Source organism: Typopeltis vanoorti, chromosome 14, assembly GCF_054136105.1.
Source record: "Typopeltis vanoorti isolate ZY-2024b chromosome 14, IOZ_Tvanoo_1.0, whole genome shotgun sequence".
NCBI classification, from domain to species: domain Eukaryota; kingdom Metazoa; phylum Arthropoda; class Arachnida; order Uropygi; family Thelyphonidae; genus Typopeltis; species Typopeltis vanoorti.
In genome coordinates this window covers 114,001,871-114,027,830 of record NC_143562.1, presented here as the reverse complement: position 1 = coordinate 114,027,830, position 25,960 = coordinate 114,001,871, and the positions used below count along the sequence as shown (strand labels likewise).

The 25,960-nt window shown below is 36.0% G+C and overlaps 1 protein-coding gene across 8 annotated transcripts in view; it reads right to left on the bottom strand.

Annotated features, from left to right (window-relative positions):
* Window positions 1–25,960, bottom strand: part of LOC150099845 (queuosine-tRNA galactosyltransferase-like) — a 529,602-nt gene that overhangs the window by 105,026 nt on the left and 398,616 nt on the right. For all 8 annotated transcript variants that reach the window (XM_090403530.1, XM_090403531.1, XM_090403535.1 and 5 more), the window contains one exon: window positions 17,973–18,108. In XM_090403530.1, the coding sequence (XP_090259656.1) occupies window positions 17,973–18,108 (136 nt within the window). The remainder of the gene's footprint in view (window positions 1–17,972; window positions 18,109–25,960) is intronic.

The window sequence follows — 25,960 nt, the reverse complement described above, 5'->3', positions numbered from 1 at the left end:
AGAAGTTCTACAGAGAACAGTGGGAGATCAGGGGAGAACCAGAGGTCATCCCTGGAAACTGTATAAAGAGGGTGTGAGTAGAGGAGTGAGAGGCAGGTTTTTTTCGTGCAGAGTTGTGAGTGATTGGAATGCCTTGCCTGAGAGTGTGGTGTCTGCAAGGAGTTTGAATGTGTTTAAGACACGGTATGATGAGATGTGTGTGAGATAAACAGACCTCCTAGATGAGTCTTTGACTCCATGAGGTCTTGTATAATAATAATAATAATAATATTTATCCAAATAAAATATATGTTGATTTTATTAATTATATATAAAGTATATTTTATATTTTAATATATATTTCAGTATTAAATATTGTTACATATTTAATATAGAGTGCGGTGTGACTGACATTAGTGCCATTGTTTATATTGTAACAGAACAATTCCAATAGTGAAAGTAACTTCTTCTGCTGCATGCAACATATTTTGGACAAAGCACAAAAAAATACTAAAGAAAAGTTAAAAATTATAATGTTTTTGTGAAGTTATAAGAAATTGTTTACTTATGACGAAAACACATATTAACAGCACTATCAGCAGGTACAGGAGTGAAGAACCTGTATGTGACATTATGCAGTGTATGTTGACTGGCAATGGAGAATGCTAATGAATAAAGCTGGAAATATATATATATATATATATATAATATATATATATATATATATATATAGAGAGAGAGAGAGAGAGGAAATCCAAACAACCAAACATTATGGAATAATATGGGTGGATTCTGTAAAATTAATTAAGGAACGAAACAAAAGTTTGATTAAGGCTGTTAAAAAGAAATGAATACACTGCTACTTTTCAAATACTTCTTATAGAAGCTTTTTGTTTTAATTAACATAAGCCAAACAACTGTTTGTAGTCTGGAATAGGAAAAAAGTATTTTAACATATATGCCTATGGTATACAAGAACTGTTATTCTTCATATTGCATGGATGTAGTAACTATTTCTGTTGATGAATTAGGACTGTTTTGTTCCTTCAGTTAAAATTCTTTCTTGTTGAGGATAACTGAAAAATCTTTAAATGGAGTACAGGAAATGATACAAGTCAGTCTATCCACAGAGAACAGACAGTGATGAAAATGAAGTGCTTGAAATTTTCTTCGAATGCAGATTTTGTGACAGATCAGTGTGATGTTAATCTTGGATTACATGTCATGAGTTTAGTAAAAGAGTTAAATAATTATTACTTGTTTACAGGCATTAGGCTTTGAAAACTATTGTTTTTATTATTATTATTATTCAGACCTCCATGGAGTCAAAAGACTCATCATGGGAAGTCTCCCCTAAGAAACACAAAGTCTATCATATCACTCCTTAAACTTATTGACCGTTCTTGCTCTCACCACTCCAGGCGATGGTTCAACCACCCTCCATGCAAAGAAACCACTCCTCACTCTCTTGCTGAGAGTTTCCTTTCATAACTTCCAGGGATAGTCACTTTTCATCACTCCTTCCCACTGTTCAACCAAGCAAAAGAACCCACTGATGTCAACCCCTGTAACCACCTCTCAACAGCTTAAAAGTCTCAATCATATCACTTCTCCTTCTTCTATCCACCAAACTCACATTCCCTCATCCGATCCTCATAACTAACATTGTACAGTCCTGAAACCATCTTTGTTATCTGCCTTTGTACCCTTTCCACAGTTAATTTATCCTCTTCAAATCCTGGGGACAAAATCTGAGAACAATAGTCTGAGTGTGGCCTGATCAGAGACTTATACAATGGAATGATAACCCTTTTATCTCTGCAAGTCAGTGTCCTTCTCATTATTGCAGCAATCCTCTGTGTTACCTTCACCACCTTTGCAATATGTCCCCTAAATTCAGGTTTCTATCAATCATCAACCCCAGATCTCTTGTCTCCCCTACTTCCTCCTGTATAACTCCTCCCATAGAGTATGCAGCGTACCATCAATGTTTCCCAAACCTCAAGACTTTACATTTTGCTGCATTAAACTGACCTTCCATTCATTTGCCCACCTATCTAGCTTATTCAAATACATCTGCACTACTACTAATAATCCTTCCCGGCTTTGCATCATCCGCAGACAACTTAATATCCCCTTGCAATCCACTGACAATGTCATTGATATAAAGGTTAAACAATATAGGTCCCAGTACTGAGTCCTGTGGGACCCCCACTTGTAACTCTGTGTCTCCTTGAAACTGCCCCACCACACACAACTCTCTGATACCTATCAGGCAGCCAATCCTGAATCCAGCTGACCAATCTGACATCCAGACCCATGTGGTGCAATTTAAATATCAGCTTATCATGTGGCACCCTGTCAAATGCCTTTGTTAAGTCTAAGAAAATGGCAGTATATGCCCTCCCCTCATCTAATGTTCTTGTAACTTTATTATAAAAGGCTAGCATATTACTAAAACAAGAGTGCCCGTTTACAAGCAGTCAGTTCCTTAGCACATTCTCTCAAAACTCGTGGTGAAATACCATCCAGTCTCACAGCTTTACTGACATCTAGACTACTCAGTATTTGGATCACATGCTCCTCCTGCACCTCGAAACCTTGAACCTGCCCTATCCCTCTAGTATTAAAATTTACTCCTCCAGGATGAAATACACCACTAAATTGTTCATTGAACAATTCCACTATGTCCTTTGCATCAGATTTATATCCAACAATATCATTCTTCCACAGTCATTTCTCCTCCTACTGGCCTCATAGCTAAAAAATTTCCTAGGATTTTCTTTGGATCTTAGGGGCAATCTCCTCTCATATTCCAGTTGCGCCTTCCTCACCATACTAGTCACTCTTCTGGCCTGTGTCTTATATTCTTCATGCATCTTCTCTTCACCTGTTATATCTCTTCCATAGCCTCTTTTTTGCATGCAATTCTTGTTTTGTTTAATATTGCTTGTCATCCACTTTACTCCAAATTGTGTCCTCTTCTTCACTCGTGGTATACAACTTACCATTGCTACTAACAAATATTCTTTCACAATTTCCCACAGACTAATGATATCCTGGCTTTCCAATTCCTCCCTCCATGAAACTTCCCCAAGTTGACGTCTTAGACTATTATAATCACCTGCCTTATCATTCCACATATGTTCCCGTCTCTTTGATACTCCTGCATGTCTATTAATTTTCCAAGTCAAAACCATATGGTCACTCTCTCCAACTGGTGGGAGAGATGTCATCTTGGTTATTATCAACTCTTCTGATGCTATAACCAAATCCAAAACAAAAACCTTTTCTGTTTTAAACAGAAAATATTTACATCCTTGTGCTACTGGCTCATGAAGACCCTATAACCTCAAGAGGATGTGCCCCCTGGGTGGTGGATGGTGTAGTACAAATATATTGAATACGATCTTTAAGAGTCTTCTTTTCTGACTTAATTCCTGGATAGGGCAGGTATGACTCTTTAACCTTGGTTAGTAGCATACCTAAGAGAAGTTAACTCTGAAATCAAACTCTACTCCAACAGGTGGGGATTATCTAAACACTAAATACAATGAGGTAATTCGGAAGCAGAAAAATGCAAAACAGATTTATGGTCCTAACAGAAACAAACAAACAATAAAAGGTAAGGGTTTCATAATATTGGGTAAATGTCTACATATATGGAGTGGAGTGACTAAAAGCAGAAGAGCTAAAGCTGGAATATCTATTCTCATAAAAAACAGATGGAAAAACCAAGTAAAAAGTTGGGAAGAAGTAAATGAAAGGTTTATAAAAATAATTCTTGAAGCACATAGATTGGAAGTTTTAATTATTAGAAATCATGCCCCATGTGGAGATGCCTTGTTCAATGAAAAGGAAGAGTATTTTGAAGATCTCAGAGAAATAACTAAATCAGCATGTGATGCAAGGAATTATTAGTGTTAGAAGACTTTAATAGATGAGTTGGATGGAGTGATATCATTGTGTGGTGGGACATTATGGAAAAGATTGTGTTAATAACAATGGACACAGGTTGGTTCAGACGTGTAAAAATGAGAAGTGGCAGCTAAATGGCTATTATGTGAAGCGGCTAAAGAATTATCAGTGCCCTTGACCATATTGTTTAATCTGAGTCTCGGGTCTGGTTTAGTCCCGAAGGTGTGGAAAGAGGGGAAAATAGTTCCACTGCATAAAAGAGGATCCAAGACTATGGTTGCAAATTACCAACCGATCAGCATATCAGGAGTCGTTGTCAAGGTCTTGGAGAAAGTAGTCAAGTGAAAAATACAGGAATGGATTGATGAAAATTAGATATTGTACGGGGGACAGCATGGCTTTGTGAAGGGTAGATAATGCAACTTGCTCAAGTTTCATAACACAGTGATGGCTGAACTGGATAAGGGTAATGGGTTTACAGTGATACTGCTGGAACTGGCTAAGGCATTTGACAGGTTACCACATGGAATTCTAATCCATAAACTACAACATATGGGAATGGATATAGGGTTGGTGAGATGGATAGGAAGGTGGTTGATGGAGAGATATGAAAGAGTAGTTTATTCAGGAGTACAGTCCAAAAGACGGCCTGTGACTAGTGGTGTGCCGCAGGGTTCTGTTCTTGAACAACTGCTGTTTAATTTGTTCATTAACGATATAGGGAAGGATCTAAGAGGAACAGTTCATTTGTTCACTGATAATGCAAAGTTGGGTAGGGCGATAGTGAATGCAGAAGATGTCAAAATCTTGCAGGAAGACTTGGATAGATTGGAGTTCTGGGATAAGGAGAATGGATGTCAATTTAATGTGACAAAATGTAAGGTTATGCATTTTGGGCTGAAAAGATTAGCAGCAGTATATCACATTAGTGGAACTGTACTCCAGGAGATTGATGAGGCCAGGGACTTGGGAGTGTTGGTGGATAGGGAGATGAAGTTTAGGGTGCACATTGCAAAAGTAGCTAAATCAGCTCATCAACTCACTTGGTTGTTAAAAAATACTTTGATGAGAAGAGACAAGCAAGTTATTGTACTTCTGTACCAAGCGTTGATAAGACCTCATCTTGACTACTGTGCCCAGATTTGGTCACCTAGGTTTCTTCTTGATTGGGAGGAGGTGGAGAGGATCCAGAGGCGAGTGACCAAGATGATAGCAGGTCTATGGAATGAACCTTATGAGAACAGGTTGAAGATTTATGGGTTGCAGACATTAGTTGATAGGCAAAAAAAGGGAAATATGATTGAAACATTCAAATTATTAAAGGGTTTCTATAGGATTAATTCAGAGAATATTTTTGAGATCAGGTGGGAGAACTAGGGAACACCCATGGAAGCTGGGCAAGAGTGTGGTTAGCAAGGGTGTTAGAGCTGGGTTCTTTACTTTTAGAGTGGTAAATGAGTGCAATAAGCTGTCAAAGTCTGTTATGGGTGCTATGACAGTGAGTGCATTCAAGGCAAGGTATAATAGATACTGTGAGAATGTCGTATAGTTATGTGGACATGATGTTTAGGGACCCCCCTCGATGAGTCTAAGGACTCCCTGGAGTCGCCCGTAATAATAATAATAATAAAAACTGAGTACCTTTGTAGGTTATCCTTAGAATCAGACTATATAATTTTATCTATTATGGATGTTGATCTGTAGATCTATGAGATCTACAGATCAACATCCATAGATCTTATAGATCTATAGTGCAGATTTGGTAGTCCTGCAAGAGGATTTAAATAAGATAGACAGATGAGCAAATGAATGAGGGTATCAGTTTAATGCAGCAAAATATAAGGTCTTGAGGTTTGGTTGACGTCAATGGGACACTGCATGCTTTATTGGAGGAGCTATACTGGAGGAAGTAGGGGAGGCACGAGATCTGGGGTTGATGATTGTTAGAAACCTGAAATTTAGGGGACATATTGCAAAGGTGGTGAACGTAACACAGAGGATTGCTGCAATAATGAGAAGGATGCTGACCTGCAGAGATAAAACAGTTATCATTCTGTTGTATAAGACCCTGATCAGACCACACTTTGACTACTGTTCTCAGATTTGGTCTCCAGGATTTGAAAGGGATAAATTAACTGTGGAAAGGGTACAAAGGCAGATAACAAAGACAGTTTCAGGACTGAACAATGTTAGTTATGAGGATCGGCTGAGGGAATGTGGACTGCAGAGTTTCATGGATAGAAAGAGGAGAGGTGATATGATTGAGACTTTTAAACTGTTGAGAGATGGTTACAGGGTTGACAATGGGGAGTTCTACGGCTTGATTGAACAGCTGGAAGGGGTGATGACAAGAAGTCATTCCTGGAAGATACGAAAGGAAACTGTGAGCAAGAGGGTGAGGAGTGGTTTCTTTGCATGGAGGGCGGTTGAATCATGGAATGCATTGCCTGATAGAGTGGTGAGAGCAAGAATGGTCAATGAGTTTAAGGAATGGTATGACAGACTTTGTGTTTCCTAGGCAGGACTTCCCACGATGAGTCTTGATAGACTTTCTGTTTCCTAGGAAGGACCACCGGCGATGAGTCTTTTGACTCCTTTGAGGCCTAAATAATAATAATAATAATCTGTAATTCCTCATTTCAATTTTATCAATCAAGGTCACATTTATCCTTCTACAATAATTGTTTCTGTCAAATCAAACAAACCACATCATTAAAGGTTATGGTTTGACTATCTCATTCTTTTCTTTGATGACAAGTGGAATATATTACATCTTCCCCAGAGCTTTATAATGTGTCGTAATTGCAAATTTTTATAAAGTTTATTCCCAGTTATTAAAATACCTTTAAGAATGCCAGGTACATACAGTGAGATACCAGCTCATATACACATGTAGCATTAAGTGTTAATTATTCATGTTATTACACATTTGACAGAAATTAAGCTGGTGGACTCCAGAGACAATCCTAAATAAGAATAAAGTGTACTGAAAGTTTCTAGCAAATAAATCAGCATGTGTCCTAATAACAGAGCAAATGTCAGTTTTACATATAGCTAAGCTATATGTAAAACTGACATTTACTATATGTAAAACTCAAAAGTACCTATACAAAGTCATGGGAAGACTTTGGCAAGAATAAAAGATAAATATTGGAAAGCATTATATTGAAAAACTTACAAATGAAAGAAAGCACACTGTAAAAGGAACTAAAGATGACATAACAACCGTAGATATTCTAGATGTTAATTACTTCAAAAGTTTGTTAGATCAAACAAACAGAAATGCAAAATGCAAGACAGAGACAACTCCTGACCTCTATTTTACCACCACTGATATGGAAAGGAACCCCTCTAACCTCAACCTATTAAGCACTGCCTCCATTTTCCCATAGCCAGCACAGATCCTGCCTCATTAGTGTAGGACTTATAATCCCCAGAATAAACAGGTTCCCAATAGCCCCCCACCCCCCACCCATGGAATTTCAGGAAAGCAACTGGCCAAAATTTATTGAATTCATTAAACATGACATCACCATAATTCCACCTACAGTTGATGACTATGTAAGATTCACTAAAGTTCTCATAGCATATGGCAAAAAACACATCCCGAGAGGATTCAGAAAAATCTACACACCATCCTGGTAAACTGAAAGTAGTATTCTTTTGACAGAGTATAAACAACAGAACCATCCAAACACTGTTGCCCTCTTAAGATCCTTGGATCATGGTAGAAGAGCTTGCCAGCATGAAGAAATGAACAACCTCAACTTTACTAGATCAAGTCACAAGACTAGACTAGGTCACTGCTCTGTTGACTGGGAGGCACCAATACTCCAAATAGGACTAAAGCAACTAAGTTAAAGATATCTGGTCAGAATAATATCATAAACAAGCTGACAGGAACAACTTGGGGTTGTAATGGTTTGACTCTTAGACAACTCTGCAGCAGCAGCCCTGACTCTAGTCTTCCCTGTTGCAAAGTACTGTTCTCCAGTTTGGAGCCAAAGTCACCACATGACTCTCGTGGACACACAACTTAACATAACAATGAAAATCATCTCTGGCACCTTATAATCTACTCCTCTCCCATGGTTACCTGTTATTTTCCACATCACTCCTCCATGCTTCAAAAGAGAAGAAGTGATCATCAAAAGAAATAAAGAAAATCAGAAATAATATGTATCTTCCTATTGATCAAGATATCTCTTCATCTCCAGTATGCAGGCTTGCCTCCAGATCTCTCAATATGGCTTGTGGAATTACCAGATGTTGGTCCACCAGTATATGTATGAAATCACTGATGACTGACCTATACACTCCTTTCCTGGCGACCTCAAGAATTTGCATTCACTCCCAGACAGCCATCGACTGGTTAACTGAACTGTCAGTCTGTATATAGTTTTGCTCAATAATTTCTTGTATTTCCTCCATACGTAAAATAAATAAAAACAGGTATTCAAAAAGCGGTGCCTGAAAAGTACTATTTTCTAATCCTTCTCTGGAAAAAAAAGCCTCCTTTCATGCTGCATCAAAGAATTAAAAATCCACTACTGTCAATTTATTAACACTGCACCTGAAAAGAAACCAATGACTTGTTTTTAAGTGATGAGGAAGTCATTAATTAGAGCTCTCAACATAACTGAGTTCAACTTTCCTAACAATTACCTCCAGAAAATTGTAGAAGACAGGCAATGCATATAGCCTATCACTAGCTCCTTGTTCTTTGACTGTTAATATTTAAGTGGTTTATCTGAGATTTTTAAATTTTGATTTAAGTTGTAATCCTTATTCTATCACACCGAAGAAGCCACTTGTCTGCTGTGGTTATATTAGACAGTAGTCGTTGTACAATTATTATAATCTCAATAACTAATAAACCCAGTCTTTTTTTTTTTTTTTAAGTTTCATGACTGTTTAATGTGCATAGCAATGATAAAAAAAATGCCTTGTTAAAATTTACTTTTATATTTTTGAATATGAGTGAAGAATGAGCAAAGGCAGGTAAAATGATACATAAATCTATGAAGAACAACATCGTATATTGTTAATAATTTACAATATAATATTGTACATTATAACTACTGGAATGAAAGACTAATAGAAATTAGACTCAAAACATTAAAAGTCACATAACAATAATTGGGACATATGCACTAGAAGAGGGAAAGAAGAAGACAGTGTCACCTTTTATTAAGAAATGCAGAAAGTCATAGAAAAAAACAAATAAAACAGACTATTTCCTACTAGCAGGGGATTTAAATGTCAGAATAGAAAACAGGAAATACAAAACAAACATAAGAAGATTTGGTAGAGATATATGTAATCAAAATGGACACAAACTGCAAGAGTGTCATTTATAATAATATGAGAATATGAAATGTGTATCCGAACATCAATGAATAAATAAATATACACAGTTAGTTAGCCAGAGGATGCAAATCAGTTAATGACTACATTATTGCAAATTTTAAATTAGCTGAGTTAATCCTAGATATAAGAATGTATTGAGGCTTTAAATTAAATCCGTTTAATTGCATGGTATTGGCAAAAATTCTATTTAAACCAAAATGATTAAAAATAAATGAAATGGAAAATCACTATCAACAAGTTACAAAATTTCTTCTTTACAAGATCCCTACTAGGCAACAATTTTAAGAAATGCACGGAAACGGAAACAACACATGAATTGAAAAAAAAAAAAAAACCATGAATGGGAAGATGTGCACAATGGGAAGATATGGAGAGACGAAGCAGGAAATAAGAAAAGTCTCACTGACTAGGAAAATTTTAAAAAGAATTAAAATTGAGCAGCTTTTACAAGTAAATTGTAGACTTGACTATACAAACATTAGTGAAGAAAAAATGAAAGAAATTGAAAAAAAGAACCAAACCTTTGAGTCCCAGTGGCAAACTCTAAAGAAGACATTGATTAATTCAGCTAGGGAGGTATGTGACAAAGTTGTCTGCAAATAGAAAAATAAGAACACCATGTTGGACACAAGAAATTAAAGAACCAGTGCTAGAAAAGAAGAACGCATACCAAAAGTTCCTAGCAAATAAGTAGTGCTCTAAAAGAATACAGAGAAAAATGAAAGAAAACTAAGCTGTGTGTAAAAGTAGCTAAATAAAAGCCATGGGAAGACTGGTAAGATTATAGAAAATAAATATCAGGAAGGTGGCAAAATGCTCTGGAGGCTATTGAAGAAGCTTAGAAATGGAGGAAAGAGTACTAAAAGGAATCAAAGATGATGATGGTGACATGAAAATGGAAGATGAGACTATCCTAGATGTCTGGAGTAATTATTTGAAAAGACTTAAATGAACCAAGCAGTGACAGAACCATACTAGAAAATTTTCAATAGGAATGCAAAGAGGAGTACATATCAATACTTCAGGTAGAAAAAGCTGTCAAAAACTTGAAATGTGGAAAGGCAGCAAGAGTTGATATTCACCAATATACATCTAGTATGGAGATATAAAAGTTTTGCAGTGGCTACATGCATAATTCAGAGGGCCTGATCAGAAGGTCAAATTCACAATGATTGGAGTAGAGCTCTCGTGGTACCCATCTATAAAAAAGGGAATAAAACTGAATATGAGAATTACAGAAGGAATTTCTGTACTACATGTTCCAGGTAAGATTTATGCAAGCATGCTTGAAAAGAGGTTGAGAAAGATTGTGGAAGAGAAACCTGAAGAAGAACAAGCTGGGTTCAGGCCAAACAGAGGTTGTCAAGATCAGATGCAAGGTACAAAATATATTGACAAATATTAAAAGAGAAACTAAACAGTACTGTAAATGACAAACTACTAGAAGAATAGAATGGATTCCAAAAAAAAGCCAATCTTGCACAGAATCAATTTTAACCCTAAAATTATTAATAAAAAAGATAAGAGAATTTCAAAAAGAAACACATGGTCTTCATTGATTATGAAAAAGTCTTTGATAAAATGAATAGACAAAATTGTTTAAAAGGTTAACTTATCTAAATATACCAAAATCAGCTCTTACAGTTTACTCAAGAAATATACATATATATATAATATATATATACGAGAAATAAAATAGTAATCATATTAGAACAAATATCAGAATGGAAAGATATATCAAGAGGAATACAGCAAGGATGTACTCTATCATCTCTCCTTTATATATATATATATATATATATATATATATATATATATGAATAAAATTATAAACAATCTGGAAATAGCATAAACCAATTTGGAATATAAATAAATCCGCAAATAAAACTAGACACACTATTATTTGCAAATGATCAAATTTATATTAGCCACATCAAAAGAGTTTATGAAGATCAGTGAAATCAATAAATAAACTTTCACAACAATATAATATGAGAATATCTAAAGTAAATGCAAAAATAATGGCTTGCAAAGGAGAAAACCCAATAAGAATTTTGATAAATTTATAAATTTAAAATATTGATAGATAATTAAATATTAGAAAAAGTAAATACTTGCAAATACCTGGGTTGTGAACTTATGAAGATGAAAGTTTGTATCTTTTTCATATGAAGATGAAAACGATACAAACATTAAAATACCAAATTTTGTTAATGTAATCAGCATTATTAATAATATATTTAAGCCATCGCTGGTAGAAAAATGTACCATAATCAGACTTATAAGATCCTGTCTAAACCAACTTTATTATATGGAAGTGAAACATGGACCATAAAAAAGAAAGCTGGAAAAGGAATTTTTTCAGCTTTCTAACAGCAGAAATGAAATGTATCAGAGAGAAAAAAAAAAACAAAAAAACAGCTGGATATACAAAGTGGGACCTGAATATAAAACCAATTAACTACTATATAAGTAAATATAAATAAAAATGGTTAGAACTTTTAAATCAAATAGACAATAGCAGTCTGCCAAAAATACTATACTGATATAAAATAAACGGAAATGGCAATGGCATGAGACTAGAATAGGCTATTTGGTCTAAAATCCATGATAGGAAGAAGAAGAGTATGAAACTTTATTAACAAAAAAAATTTTAAATAGTTCTAAGGTTTATGCACACTGTTGTCAATGATATATTTGTTACAGGAATCACCACAGATAGTAGTAGATAGACAGCTGAAGTTCAGAGGGCATATTATGGAAGAAACACTAAGAAGCAGAGATAAGGGTGTTAGCATTCCTCTTTATAAAGCCTTGACAGGACCACATCTGGATTACTATTCTCAGGTCTGGTCACCTGGGTTTCTTGGGGATGAGGAAATAGTGGAGGATTCAGAGGGGAGTGGTCTGTGAAATGCTCCCTATGAGGACAGATTGGGGATTTGTGGATTGCAAAAGTTGGTTAACAGATGAAAAGGGATGATACAATAGAAACATTTAAGTTACTTAAAGGATTTTATAGAATTAATGCAGGGAAAATGTTTCAGTACTAGGGGCCAAGTGCTGAAAGTGCTAAACTGCTAAATTATAAAAAAAAAAATTAAAATCCATCAAAGTGTTTGATTATAATTTCAATCAGACCATTTGTGACAAAATCGGACCAAAAAATTATGTTTAAAATAAAAAGACAAAATAAACACTGATGTGTCATAAAACTACTTTAACTTCTGACAAAATCAACAGATTTTTATGCATTTCATTGAACAACATAATTTGTCATATACATCATATACAGCTTTCAGAGCCTAGCAAGTCTAATATATCATACTAGACCCAGTGCAGTAATTTTCATTGTTAAACCAGTCCAAAGTTTTGATCCCCTATTATATTTATAGGCAAAATAACTCAAAACGATAAGATTATATTATGACTTTCCTCCTCTCTTTTTCCTGTAATTTGACTTTTATTTTAATTTGTAAAACAGTTCAAAACTGTAACAATAATTCCACCATTACTGGATGCAATCAACTCAATCACTTTAATGGCAAAATTAAGCAAAACAAGTCTCTAGAGCAAATACAAAATACAGCTCTAGATTAAATAGTTGTGATCAAGAATGCGATAAAAATGTTCCTTTTTATGATTGTCTGTAATCATTTCCTTCCTTGTTAATATACATTTCTTTTAAAATACAAACTTATTTATACTGACCATTTACAAAACAAACTTACATTAGAGCCTACCAGTTTCGCCAGCAAACTGTCTGGCTTTTTCAAGGCATTTACAGAGACATAAAAACTAGTAAATGAAAATTGAAAGGAACATAAAAAACGTTGTAAACCAACTAGTAGCTAAGAGAACACTAAAATCCTCACATCCTATCACTCCAAGACTATATGGGACACCTAAAATACATAAACAGGATATACCTCTCCGTCCAATCGTTGATGGAAGATCATCACCAACCTACCTTTTGGCAAAGCATCTTGCAAACTTATTAAATAATAAAATAAAATCAACAGAATCCTATATCAAGAATAGTCAACATTTTGTAAATAAACTCCAAGCCATTAAGATTGCACCAACAGACATGCTAGCCAGTCTAGATGTTGTATCCCTTTTCATCAATGTACCGGTAGAAGAAGTAATAAACATCATCCATAATCTCTTTCCTCTAGACATCACACAGATGTTTAGACACTGCCTTCAATCTAATTTCTTCAAGGTTAACAACACCATATACCAACAATTAGAAGCCCACTATCATCATCTTGTGCAGACCTTTTCATGGAAAAACTTGAAAAAGAAATTCTCTCCCCAATCTCCCCTAGACCATCTACATGGTGGAGATATGTTGAGAATATCTTCATTATATGGCAAGACAGCTTAGAAAACCTAAAATCGTTTGTGGATAAAATCAACTCAATACATAACAAGATAAAATTCACTCTGGAAGTGGAAAACAACAACCAACTGCATTTTTTTGAACATCTTGATAAAGAAACAATCAAATAGTGTCAAATTATCTATTTACAGAAAGCCCACAGATACTGGAAGATATCTTCATTATACTTCAAACCATCACAAGACACACAAACTGAACTCTCACTAATAGCCAACACATTATCACAAAATGGATATCCTCAAAACATCATAAAAAAATATCTATACGGTGACAACCCCCAGACAAGAAGAATCATGCTCCCAGCACATTTCTACTGTAGTGATCCCTTTCATCAAGTCAATTTCTTATCAAACAGCCAGAATACTAAGAGAGCCTACAATATCAGAGTGGTCTTCAAACCAACCACCAGCATCAGACAAGTTTTAGGATCCCCAAAAGATAAGGTGCCTTTCTACAAATATCCAGGAGTATATTACATTCCTTGCTCCTGTGGTCTTGCCTACATCGGACAAACTTCACGGAGTTTAGAAATCAGACAAAAAGAACATGTTGGTGATGTAACCACAACAGAAGTATCTCTTCCGGCTTAGCACAACATTTCTGTACATCTAACCAAACGATAGAGTGGCAAAAAAGCTCCATGCCATATCTGGATGATGACTACAGACATCGTTTATTCAAGGAAGCCACATGTTAATAACCAGTGGAAATCTCAACAGAAATCAGGGTGCAATCCTAAACAATTCGTGGAAAAACCTGATCCTCTATCTAAATCAATCTGAACTACAGCTAGCCAGTAATCACATTACACGTTTACAACAAACACGCATGTGTGATAATGAATAAGAACAATAAGTCCTCTCTGTCACGCAAACATGTAACCTTAGCTACTAGTTGGTTTACAACATTTTTTATGTTCCTTTCAATTTGCATTTACTAGTTTTTATGTCTCCGTAAATGCCTTGAAAAAAACCAGACAGTTTGCTGGCAAAACTGCTAGGCTCTAATGTAAGTTTGTTTTGTAAATGGTCAGTAATAAATAAGTTTGTATTTTAATTATAAAACGACCAAATATGTTTAGTTTTGACATTTCTTTTATTACAACATTATTCTTTAAGACTTCAGTTTGATAATAAAATTCAACTAAAAATTTATCAATTTAGCTCTTTATTACCAATACAGACTTTCTATAAGATTATATCAATTCACAGAATCAAATGCTTGTGTTTTTAAAGTAAATGAAACGAAAGCAGAAATTTGATAAAAATGTATTAATTGCCAAAAAAAAATAATCATGAACTTTTTTTTTCATCTGTTATTTTAGTGCTATTTATTATTATTTTTAACATCTGACCTGCATGGAGTCAAAGGACACATCATGAGAGGTCTATAATCTCTCATGACAAAAGATCATTGAACTGTGCCTTGAACCCATTCAGTTTCTGCACTCACCACACTTTAAGGTAATGCATTCTACTCACCAATTATGCTCCATGCAAAGAACCTGCTTCTCACTTCCCTGCTCACACCCTGATTATACATCTTCCATGGATGACCTCTAGTTTTATCCTTGCCTCCCTCTCCTCTATGAAATATCTTCACCAATTTAATCTGAAAACAACCCTTCACCAACTTATATGTCTCAATCATATACTCTCTTCTTCTTCTATTCACAAGGCTTTGTAAATTATACTCCCTCAATCTCTCCTCATATCTGACATTCCATAGACCTGACACTAACTTAGTAAACCTTCAATACATCCTCATCCCCCTGAAAACCAGGCAACCAAATATGTGCAGCAATCCATATGTGGCCTGATCAAAGCCTTATATACAAGGAACCATAATCTCTTTGCTTCTTCATGTCAATGTCCTCCTTATTATTGCCACAATCCATTGGAATGTTCTAGCAATGTGACCCCTAAACTTCAAGACTGATCACCATCACTCCAAATGTCTCATCTCCTCCACCTAACCCCAAATTTTCTTCACCAACTATATACCCTGAATCCCAACCTTGCCTACCAAATTTCAAGGCCTTGAGTCACTTTGCACACTCACTCTACTTTTCATAGCCCTTTCAAACTTTGAATCATCAGAAAACAGCTGCACATTTCCAGCCGGTCCCAATGTCATTAATGTACAAGTTAAACAATAATGGTCCCAAAACAGATCCCTGTGGCACTCCACTAGTGACTAGTTTACAGGGTTGACCCCAATGTCAACATTGTAATTACCTCTCAACAGTTTAAATGTCTCAATCATATCATCTCTCCTTCTATCAACCAAACTCTGCAGTCCATTCTATTCTCTTCTATGTCCTCAATCTATTCTCGTAGCTGATACTGAACAGTTCTGGGGATATTTAGTTGTTTGCAGATGATGCAAAGTTGAGACGAACAATGAGGGGTAGAGCAGATGTTGTAGCCTTATAAGGAGACTTGAATAGATTGAGTGAACGGGCACAGGAGTGGTGATACCAGTTTAATGTTGCGAAATGTAAGGTTTTCAAATTTGGGATGTAAAATTTATGCTTGGTGGGGATATATTGTTGGAGGTGGAGGAAATAAGAGATCTTGGGATGATGGTGGATAAGGATTTAAAATTTAGAGGACACATTGCCAAAATTGTGATGACAACACAATGAATTCTGGGAATGATGCAGAGGAACTGATTTGTAGAAGTAAGAAAATTCTTGTGCCATTGTATAAGGCTCTGATTAGAACACACATTGACTCCTGTACACAGATTTGGTCACCTGGTTTTCAAGAGGACGAAAATATGTTGGAAAGAGTCCAGAGGTAACTGACTAAGGTAGTTTCTGATCTCTGGAATGTTGAATATGAGGAAAGATTAAGAAGATGCAATTTACAGAGTCTAGTGAATAGGAGGAAGAGGAGCGATATGATAGAGATCTACAAGTTAGTAAAGGGTTGTTATAGGATCAATGTTGGAGAGGTTTTACAGAAAACGGTGGGAGATCAGGGGAGAACAAGAGGTCCCTGGATGCTGTATAAGGATGGTATGAGGAGGGTAGTGAGAAGCAGGTTTTTTGCATGCAGAGTTGTGAATGATTGGAATGCCTTGCCTGAGAGTGTGGTGTCTACAAAGAATTTGAATGTGTTTAAGGTGTGGTATGAAGTGCTGTGTGTGTGTGTGTGTGTGTGTATATGACAAAGTAACCTCCTTGATGTGTCTTTGACTCCATGGGGGTCTTAGAGTAATAATAATAATATTAATTATATCCAGAATATCCAAATAAAGTGATCATTAAACAACTCTACTATGTCTTCTGCATCAGTCATTCTATTCCCATTTTTGTCTAACAATGTCATTCTTCCACAATCATTTCTTTTCCTACTGGCTGCATAGCAAAAGAATTCCTTTGGATCTTAGAGCTAAACTCTCCTAATATTCAAGTTGTGCCTTCCTTCCTTACCATGCTAGTCACTTTTTTGGTCTGAGTCTTATACTGTTAATGCAGCTATTTCCCGCCCCTTTCCTTATAATTCTGTCATAACCACTTCTTCATCTGCAGTTCTTGTTTAATACCATTTGTCATTTATTTTTATACCAAATCATGTTCTCTTTTCACTCGTGGCATACAACTTGCCACTGTTGCATTAGATCAATAGGATCTAATGAGATCAGACTCTAATAGGCTAATAATATATAACAAGCAAATACTCAAATAATTTATATCAAATATAATTTAGATTGAAAGTTATCTTTTGCCGCCTTCCACCTCGTCAATGTGTCCTATTATCTTTGCCCTCTAGCAGAAGAGGGCAAAGCAATTTCATGGGCAGAAAACATCTTTTGAAAACAGAAAACATGGTAATTACACCTCAATAACTTTATAAATTCCTTTTTCTTCCTCCAACCCAACTATGATCTTGTGGTTTAAATCCGATAAGCTGATATTCACGTCAATCCTTCCTGAAACTAACTTGCTTCTGCATTTCACATTCCTCTTTCTCCTCTCACAGATTCACCTTTGAAAATATCTCTCAAAGTTGATGAATCAGGAAAAGCCAACCAAATATGCATATTTTTCCTTTAGAAATTGAAATATATCCTATTCGATTACTATCTTGAATTGTTGCAATATGGTTGTTTAAAAAAAAAGCTGCCATGACAGGAAATAAAGAAATAGTTATTCACTTAAGACATTTTCAACCTCTACTTCAGCCAAAGAAAAGTGAATTTCACCTTTTCATCAGCTATTGTGAAGGCCCACTCTTAATTATTAAAATTATTACACACAAAAAAAAAAATTAAATCATAGGAACAAAAGTACCTTTTTTCTGCTTATAGGAGATAATGATCTGAAGAGTTTTCTACCTTGCTTTCCTGCATTCCATATAGAGAAATGTGTCCAGTGACAAATAACATTTGCTTCTAGCTCTTTAACTCTGATATTCCATATCGTATTCCTGCATGCATAAAATAAACTACAACTAACTACAGATACCAAATCCAGTAAGATAAATATAGATAGTTACTGATAATTTAAAAAAACAATGTTTAATTACAATTAGCATTTTTGTGTATACATACACAGAACATTCAAATAAGTATTGAACACTGATATTTCAGAGAAACTAATATTACACACACAATTTCAGTAGTGTATGGGTTTTATTTCATACTTTCCACTTTTTTTTTAGAGTTTTAGAGTTAGTTTTTACTAGTTTGTAATCAGATATTTTAGATGATTCCTCCTACCATATGACCAGCAGTCCAAGTAGCATTGTTTAGCTTGTAATACCTAGCTTGCACCACTTTATCACATTCCAGCTGATGTAAATCCTACCCATAAAGGCTACAAACCTATTGTACACTTTATCATTGAGGAGTGGAGGGGAGGACTTAGAAAGGAGGACTATTAGTGAGATAATCTAGAACTCCTGTCCTAAAAACCAAACACAAAGCTTTTTCAAGCCAATTCAACCATCCTATAAGTAATACAGCAGTTTCTTACCAGGCAATGAAGCACATCTCACACTGAAGGAATTTACAAACAACTGTGCCTAATTTGGGATTTGTACCCACATATACATGATATTGGTTGGAGAGCAAATGAGTTATCTGACAACAAGGCCAGTAGTTTGCTCATCCCAATGATGTTAAATCCAGATCAGGACTCATTGTGATGTAATAAATGTTTCTCCACATCATTTTGGTTAACAGGAAGAGATATTTAGTTGGATGTTGCTATAGGGCAGGGAATGTGGAGTGTGGTGTCTGGGTGATTTTAATTATGGTAGTATACAATAGATTGAAATGAAGAGATAGCATTTGAGAATAAGGAAAATGAAAAAGAAAGTATATAAAAGAGGGCGTGCAAGGATCGAGAGTTTTAGATCTGATCATTTCATCAGAGAATGTCATTGTGAGTATGGTTTCGCACTTCGCTCCAGCCGGTGAGAGTGATCATGTGGGTTGTGGCTAGCCAAAAAAAAATTCTGTGAGGAAAGGATATATGTGGAACTACAAGGCTGGTGATTATATCAAGCTTAGGAGACAGCTTGGAATGAGAAGTTGAGCAGTAAGGAAATAAATGCTGCTTGGGAAATGACAAAGAAATACAGCATCTATGTGTGAATGTATTCTGAAGGTCAAAAGGCTGAATAAGGTAGGCGTAAAATGGATGGATGAGGGAATTACATGAAATCTGGAAGAAGACATTTTGGAGAGCAAAAAAGCAGGCAAGAAAAGGGACTCAGTTGGTAAGGACAACAAAAGTGAAGACAAGCAGAAATTAGCAAATCAGGCCAAGGAAAGCCCTCATCAGTTTTTTCAATATGTGGCAAGTAGAAGGAAGAATGATTATGGTAAGATGCTGTAAATGGATGATAATGGGAGATTGGTGACTGCTGCAGAGGACAGAGTCGAGGTGTTCAGTGAACAGTTCATTAGAGTTTTCATCCTCAGTGTGAAATCAGAAGCTCAAGTGTAGAGAATAAAATGAGAGGGCTTAATGATGAGTGAGCAAGAAGTATATGAGGAGTTAAATAAGTCAGATGTCAATAAGGCAATAGGACTCGATGACATATTACATGTGTCTTAAGGGAATGTTCCAAGGAGTTGTTGGAAAGGGTCCAAGACCATCAGCCTTGGACTATTCAACAAGAGATTCTTGCAACAGCATAAGTCCCAAAGGAAGGCAAAATTTTTCCATTTCACAAAGGTTAAGGATAAAGTTAAGGCAACAAATTAGGCTGACCTGTATATCTGGAGTTGCAGTTAAGGTAACGGAGAGATTGATGAAAGATAGAATACAAAAATGGGTAGATAACAGTGATATTCTTTGTGCTTGTCAGCATAGTTTTGTTAAAGGTAGGTCATGTTTTACAAACTTGCTTATGTACTATAACAAGGTGATGAATGTATTAGAGGGAGATGCAATATACAGTGGTATACTCAGATTATGCAAAGGCTTTTGATAGATTGCCACGCCATAAGTTGGTCACTAAACCGAAGTATATGAATGACTATCAGATAAGTATTAGTAAGATGTGTTGTATCTTGAAAAAGGAAAGTTACTAGTGGTGTGCTGAGGGGGTCAGTTTTTGACCATTATTATTTAATTTATATATATTAATAACATTGGGATAGGTTTAACTGCTGATATACAACTGTTTGCAGATGATGCAAAACTGGGGAGAGTGATGAGGAATCAAGGAGATGTTGTGGCCTTACAGGAGGACTTGAATAGACTGTATGAGTGGGCAACAGTATGGAACTCTCGCTTCAATATTGTCAAGTGTAAGGTTCTGAAATTTGTTAGGTAACAACTGCTGATATACAACTGTTTGCAGATGATGCAAAACTGGGGAGAGTGATGAGGAATCAAGGAGATGTTGTGGCCTTACAGGAGGACTTGAATAGACTGTATGAGTGGGCAACAGTATGGAACTCTCGCTTCAATATTGTCAAGTGTAAGGTTCTGAAATTTGTTAGGTAACAACGAGATGCAAAGTATACACTTTGCATCTTGCCACAGAAATTTTGGAGGGATGTGAGGAGATAAGAGACCTTGGAGTGGTGGTGGTGGACAAGGATCTGAAGTACAGAGACATCACATCAGATTATGGCAATAATGCAGAAGACCTTAACTTGCAGAAATAAAGAGATTCTGGTTCCCTTGTATAAGGCTTTGATCAGGCCTTGCATGGATTATTGTGCACAGATTTGGTCAACAAAATTTGGTTTTCATGGTGATGAGGATATGCTGGAAAGGATCCAGAGAAGACATAATTTCATATTTTAACACTTTCAGACAACCCCAGAGGAAACCATTAAATTCCAAAGATTTCCTGTTTCTAGAAAAGTTTAATACTGCAAAGGTAAGCTGATGATACCACTACACCATTATTCTTCTTAATTTTTTTTTCTGTCAAATTTTAATGTCTTTTTTTCCAATATTTATAATTTAGAGTAAGTGTAGCCAAAACCAGTCCCCTACTGTAGGGAGCTCTATATTCATACAAGATTTGCTTATCATTTTTGTTCTTTTCATTTATAACCCAAATTATTTCTACAACTATCTATAAGGACTATGCATCTACCACATTTGTAATTTGGTGCTCTGAGGATGGTGGTTTTCAAATCCATTGAAATATCAATAAGGGCAATAAATTATTTATTTTCCTCTAGTGTTGTTTATACCATGAAGCACTGTTATGAATAATAACCAATATCTAAACATGTCTATTATTATTATTATTACGAAGTCTGGGGAGTCATGTCTGTGTAAAATGTAGAAAATGGAAGAACTTTGTAACCTCGAGTAGCATGATCAAGCATAAGGAAAACAAGCAGCATGTGAATGAGAACATAAAATTATGAAATGTAGCATGTTGGAAAGATGTAGTTTTGGAGGATGGTGTTGATTGAAAAGATGAATATCAAGAAGGTAGGTAGCATGCAGAGATATAGACACACTGAAAGAAGAAGTGGAATATATGAGAAATGACTTAAGTGTGAAAAATGAGATTAGGAGACTGAAAATAATGAATGTGAAGCAAATCAGAGCAAGAGAAATATGGGAATGATAGAAGGGGAGAGAACAGAACTAGTAGAAGAGAGGAATTGAAAAGAATCCAAGACAATTTAGGAACCAGGGATGCAATATACAGATGGAGAGAGAGATGACAGGACAGAAGGTAATTGGAGAACAAGAAGATAAGGTGTCAAAGGAGAGAGAGAGAGAGAAAGTGAGGGATGCAGAAGAGCAAAGAAGGAACAGAGTGGTAAGAAGTGTGATATGTGGAGATTAGTGGTGTGCAAGATAGAATGTCAGAGGATTGTTTACTTAGAGGAATGATAACATGACTATGGCAATTAAGCAAGGTGAAAGAGTTGATGAGATGATTGTGATGATGGGTGCAAATGACTTGAGAGGCAGTGTGAATTGAGTGGCGAGAGATCTGAGTTTCATGCTTGAGGTTGTATGGAAGAAGACAGAGAGGGAAGATAGTGAGTAAGTACATTGCCCAGGTATTATAATGCAAAACTGTGGAAAAGAGCATCAATAATGAATGGTATGTCAGCCAGAGTGTGTCAAAAGAGAGGCTTAGATGATGTGGATGCTTGGAGGGTACTTGAGGACAGAAAGGAACTGTGTGTGAGATGGCTTATATCTGAAGAAGGGTGTAGGTATCACAAGAGTATGTTGTTCTCCAAACAATTCAGTGTGTCAATGCAAGGAAACTAGAATTATCAGGGTTGATTGTAGCAGGAGTGGCCTCTTGTGGGAATAGTTGCTTGGGAGAAGAATGCTGAATCCAATGGAGTCTGAGGGATTACATGTATAAAAACTGTGACATGTACATATATGGTTATATGTATAGAAACAGTGACAGTGTTTTGATGATCTTTTATGAGAATGTGCTGAGAAGTTGTGAAGAAGAAGTTTCTTCTCAGATTGCACTTTTGATGCCTTTACCAACCGAGTCACCTTCCAGGTCTACTCTTTGTACTCTTCATGCAACTGATCATTACCAACATTCATCTTGTGTTGCCTCCACAGTAGCTACTTCTTCCAGATTTCACATGTAATCTCTTCATTCATTCATTTTAGTCCTATCTTGTTTATCCTTTTCACCTAAGGAACAGAAATATTACTGCTGTTAAATAGCTCTTGATCAATGCTCATGTAGAGTGTCAGCTTACCACTCAACTTTCTTTTCACACTATAGCTCCCATTCGTCTCCTAAGCTTTCCATAATCACCAGCCTTGTAGTTCTACATATCCCTTCTTTACAGAATTTCTCACGTGACTGGCTACAGCTTACGCAATTAATTCTGGTCATTCTTCACTAAATCGGGATAAGATTAGACACTTCATTCATAGTCACATTCTCTGATGATATAACATGTCATTATTAACAGAAATTAATACCATGTTGTCCTGTCTTTGGCTGTAATAAATGCTTAATGTATCAGAAATGAGAGTATTAATTTCAGAATGAAAGTTGATGGTACTGAGTTTGCCAATTTTAAACCATTAGTAAAGTTTTAATAATGAAAACTGGTATTTGGGTCATTCCCTACTTCTGCATTCCAGTTCATCCCAAGCCTTGTAGTTCTTGGTTCAGGATGATGTTTCATGTTAGCAATTTGTTATAATGTTATTCTCATTAATAGATACATTTATAATGATTGCTATGTGACATGCATCATTGTGTTGGGATGCAGTTCAAAATGCAGATGCATCTTAAGGATGATGTTAGTTGATGTGTAAGGGCCAGAACCACAGAAAGTTACAACATAATAAGCACTACCACTGTAAGATGAGTATAGGACCTAGTCATAATAATTCCATGCCCTGTGACTAGGAGAACTACTTTTAATTCATATGAGAAAAAACTTCACACTGTTGCACTGCCACCTCTACACTTCATTACTGAGAGGTATTCAAGTAAAAAGCATTCAGTATTCTCCATCCTCTCAAATACATCCATTGTATGGCGTGTCCAGAAGAGTATTTACCAAGAGTCATCACTGTGCAGAACAATTTTCATTGTTCCATGTTGAAAATTCTGTGTGTTCTAATCCATGTTAAATAATGATATATATTTCTGTTCTTAATAAATGTTGAAGGTCTTCGGCAAAAATTCATGATATGCAGCTATCTATACTTCATGAAAACATCTTAGGGATTATTTGTAGCTGCCTGAATCTTGAAGCAATAACAGTCTGATCTGCTGAACTCACTGCTACCATCAATCCTCTAGTTTCCAGTAAACATGTAAAAATGCAACCAGCAGGGAGGAAGGGGGGGGGAAGAGTCAATATCCACACACACAGTTCAGTTCAGCTTCAATCTTATCAAACTAACTTCTAATATTTCTCTTTCATGCTATCTTCCTCTGTTTTTTTTTGGAACAGCCTTCTTTTCACAGTTTTCCCACACAGACTACAATCTCTAGTTCATGAAGAAATACTAACAGATTTCTCCTTAACCTACTTGCCTACAGGGAGTACGTGATAATTTCCTTACTGGGAATTATTCCAGGGTCAAGATATGCACAATACATCTCTAATACAAAGAATTAGCCTCTCCTTTACCAGGCAAAGAGTCGAGTCACATCCTTCCAGAGGTGCCCCTGTTTTCACAGAACAGTGCGGAGCTAAACTGGAAAGAAAAAAATATTTCAGAGGAAGGCAATGGCAAACCACCTCTGTACCTTGCCAAGAACATCCTATGAACATGCCAAAAATGAGAAAGTATGATAGAGTGCTGGATGGTAAGACCCCTGGGCCTGAAGGCATCCAACATGCAACTGGGGAAGAACAGTGGGCTTCCAGAAGTAGAACCAGTTGTTATGATGTGTCCAGGTCAAGCCCAGAAGGAAGCTTGGTTGCAGATGTTGCTAGTTGGAAAAGGAAGGCTCCCTGTTTCACAAGAACCCTCAACATTGGAACTTGGAATGTTAGAAGTATGAACCAAGGTAAGCTGGAAATAAGTAAAGATAGAAATGGAGCACAAGAAGCTGGATATATTGGGAATAAGTGAACTTGGATGGACAGGAATGGGCCATTTTCAGTCAGGAGACTATATAGTGTATTACTTAGGATATGAGATGAGTCGTAAAAATGGAGTATCTTTCTTACTCAGGAAAAAGATGGCCAGGTATGTATTAGGCTATAATCCAGTGAGTGACAGAATAATTTCTCTCAGAGTCAGTGGACATCCGATGAATATGACCATCATACAGGTTTATGCACCCACTACAGAGGCACCAGAAGAAGACATAGAAGAATTTTATGGCAAGTTACAAGCAGTGATAGATGCAACACCAAAGCGAGATTTATGGCTACTTATTGTAGAATGGAATGCAAAAGTGGGAGAAACTGAGGAACAAGAAATAACAGGTCATTTTGGTTTAGGTATTCATAACACTGTAGGGAAAAGACTAGTTGAGTTTTGTGCAGAGAATTCATTGTTGCTAACACCTGCCTTTAAACAACACAAATGGAGATTGTACAACATGGATATCACCTGATGGACAATACAAAAATCAAATTGACTATTTACTTGGACAAAGAAGATGGAAAAATGCAATTCAGTCTGTCAAGACTTTTCCAGGTGCTGACTGTGGAACAGACGATGAATTATTATTGGCTATGATACATGTGAAATAACAGAAACAGAAAACATCACAAATGTCGATCAGATATGATCTTGGAAACATACCAGCCAAATACAATATTAGTATACAGAACAGATTCAGCACACTCAATTTGTGTGAAAGAGAACTGGATGAACTATGGGAAGAGATTAAAGATATAATTAAAACAGAAGCAAAGAAGAATATTCCAACAGTTTGTAAGAAGAAGTTTAAATGGCTGTCAAAAGATGCCATCAAAACTGCTCAGGAAAGGAGGAAAATGAAGACCACGGGAAATTTGCAGGAAGTAAGGCATTTGAATGCAGAGTTTCAAGAAGAGACAAGGAAAAATATTTTAACCAGGAATGTCCACAAACAGAAGACCAAAACAAGAAATGAAAAACAAGAGATCTTTTCAAAAAGATCAATGAACTGACAGGGAAGTTTAATGCCAAGGTGACAATATTAAAAAGTAATCACAAAGGATATCATACAGAAGCCTTTTACAGAAAGGACTCCAAAATTACTGAGAAATTTGAAGAGCAGGATTATACACAGGGACCAGTACCACTGCAGAGTGAAGTGAGGTGGGCACTGCAACAGCTATCCAGTAAGAAAGCACCAGGAGTTTCCTTGACTACAGTATGGTTTTGAGTGTAGATCATGT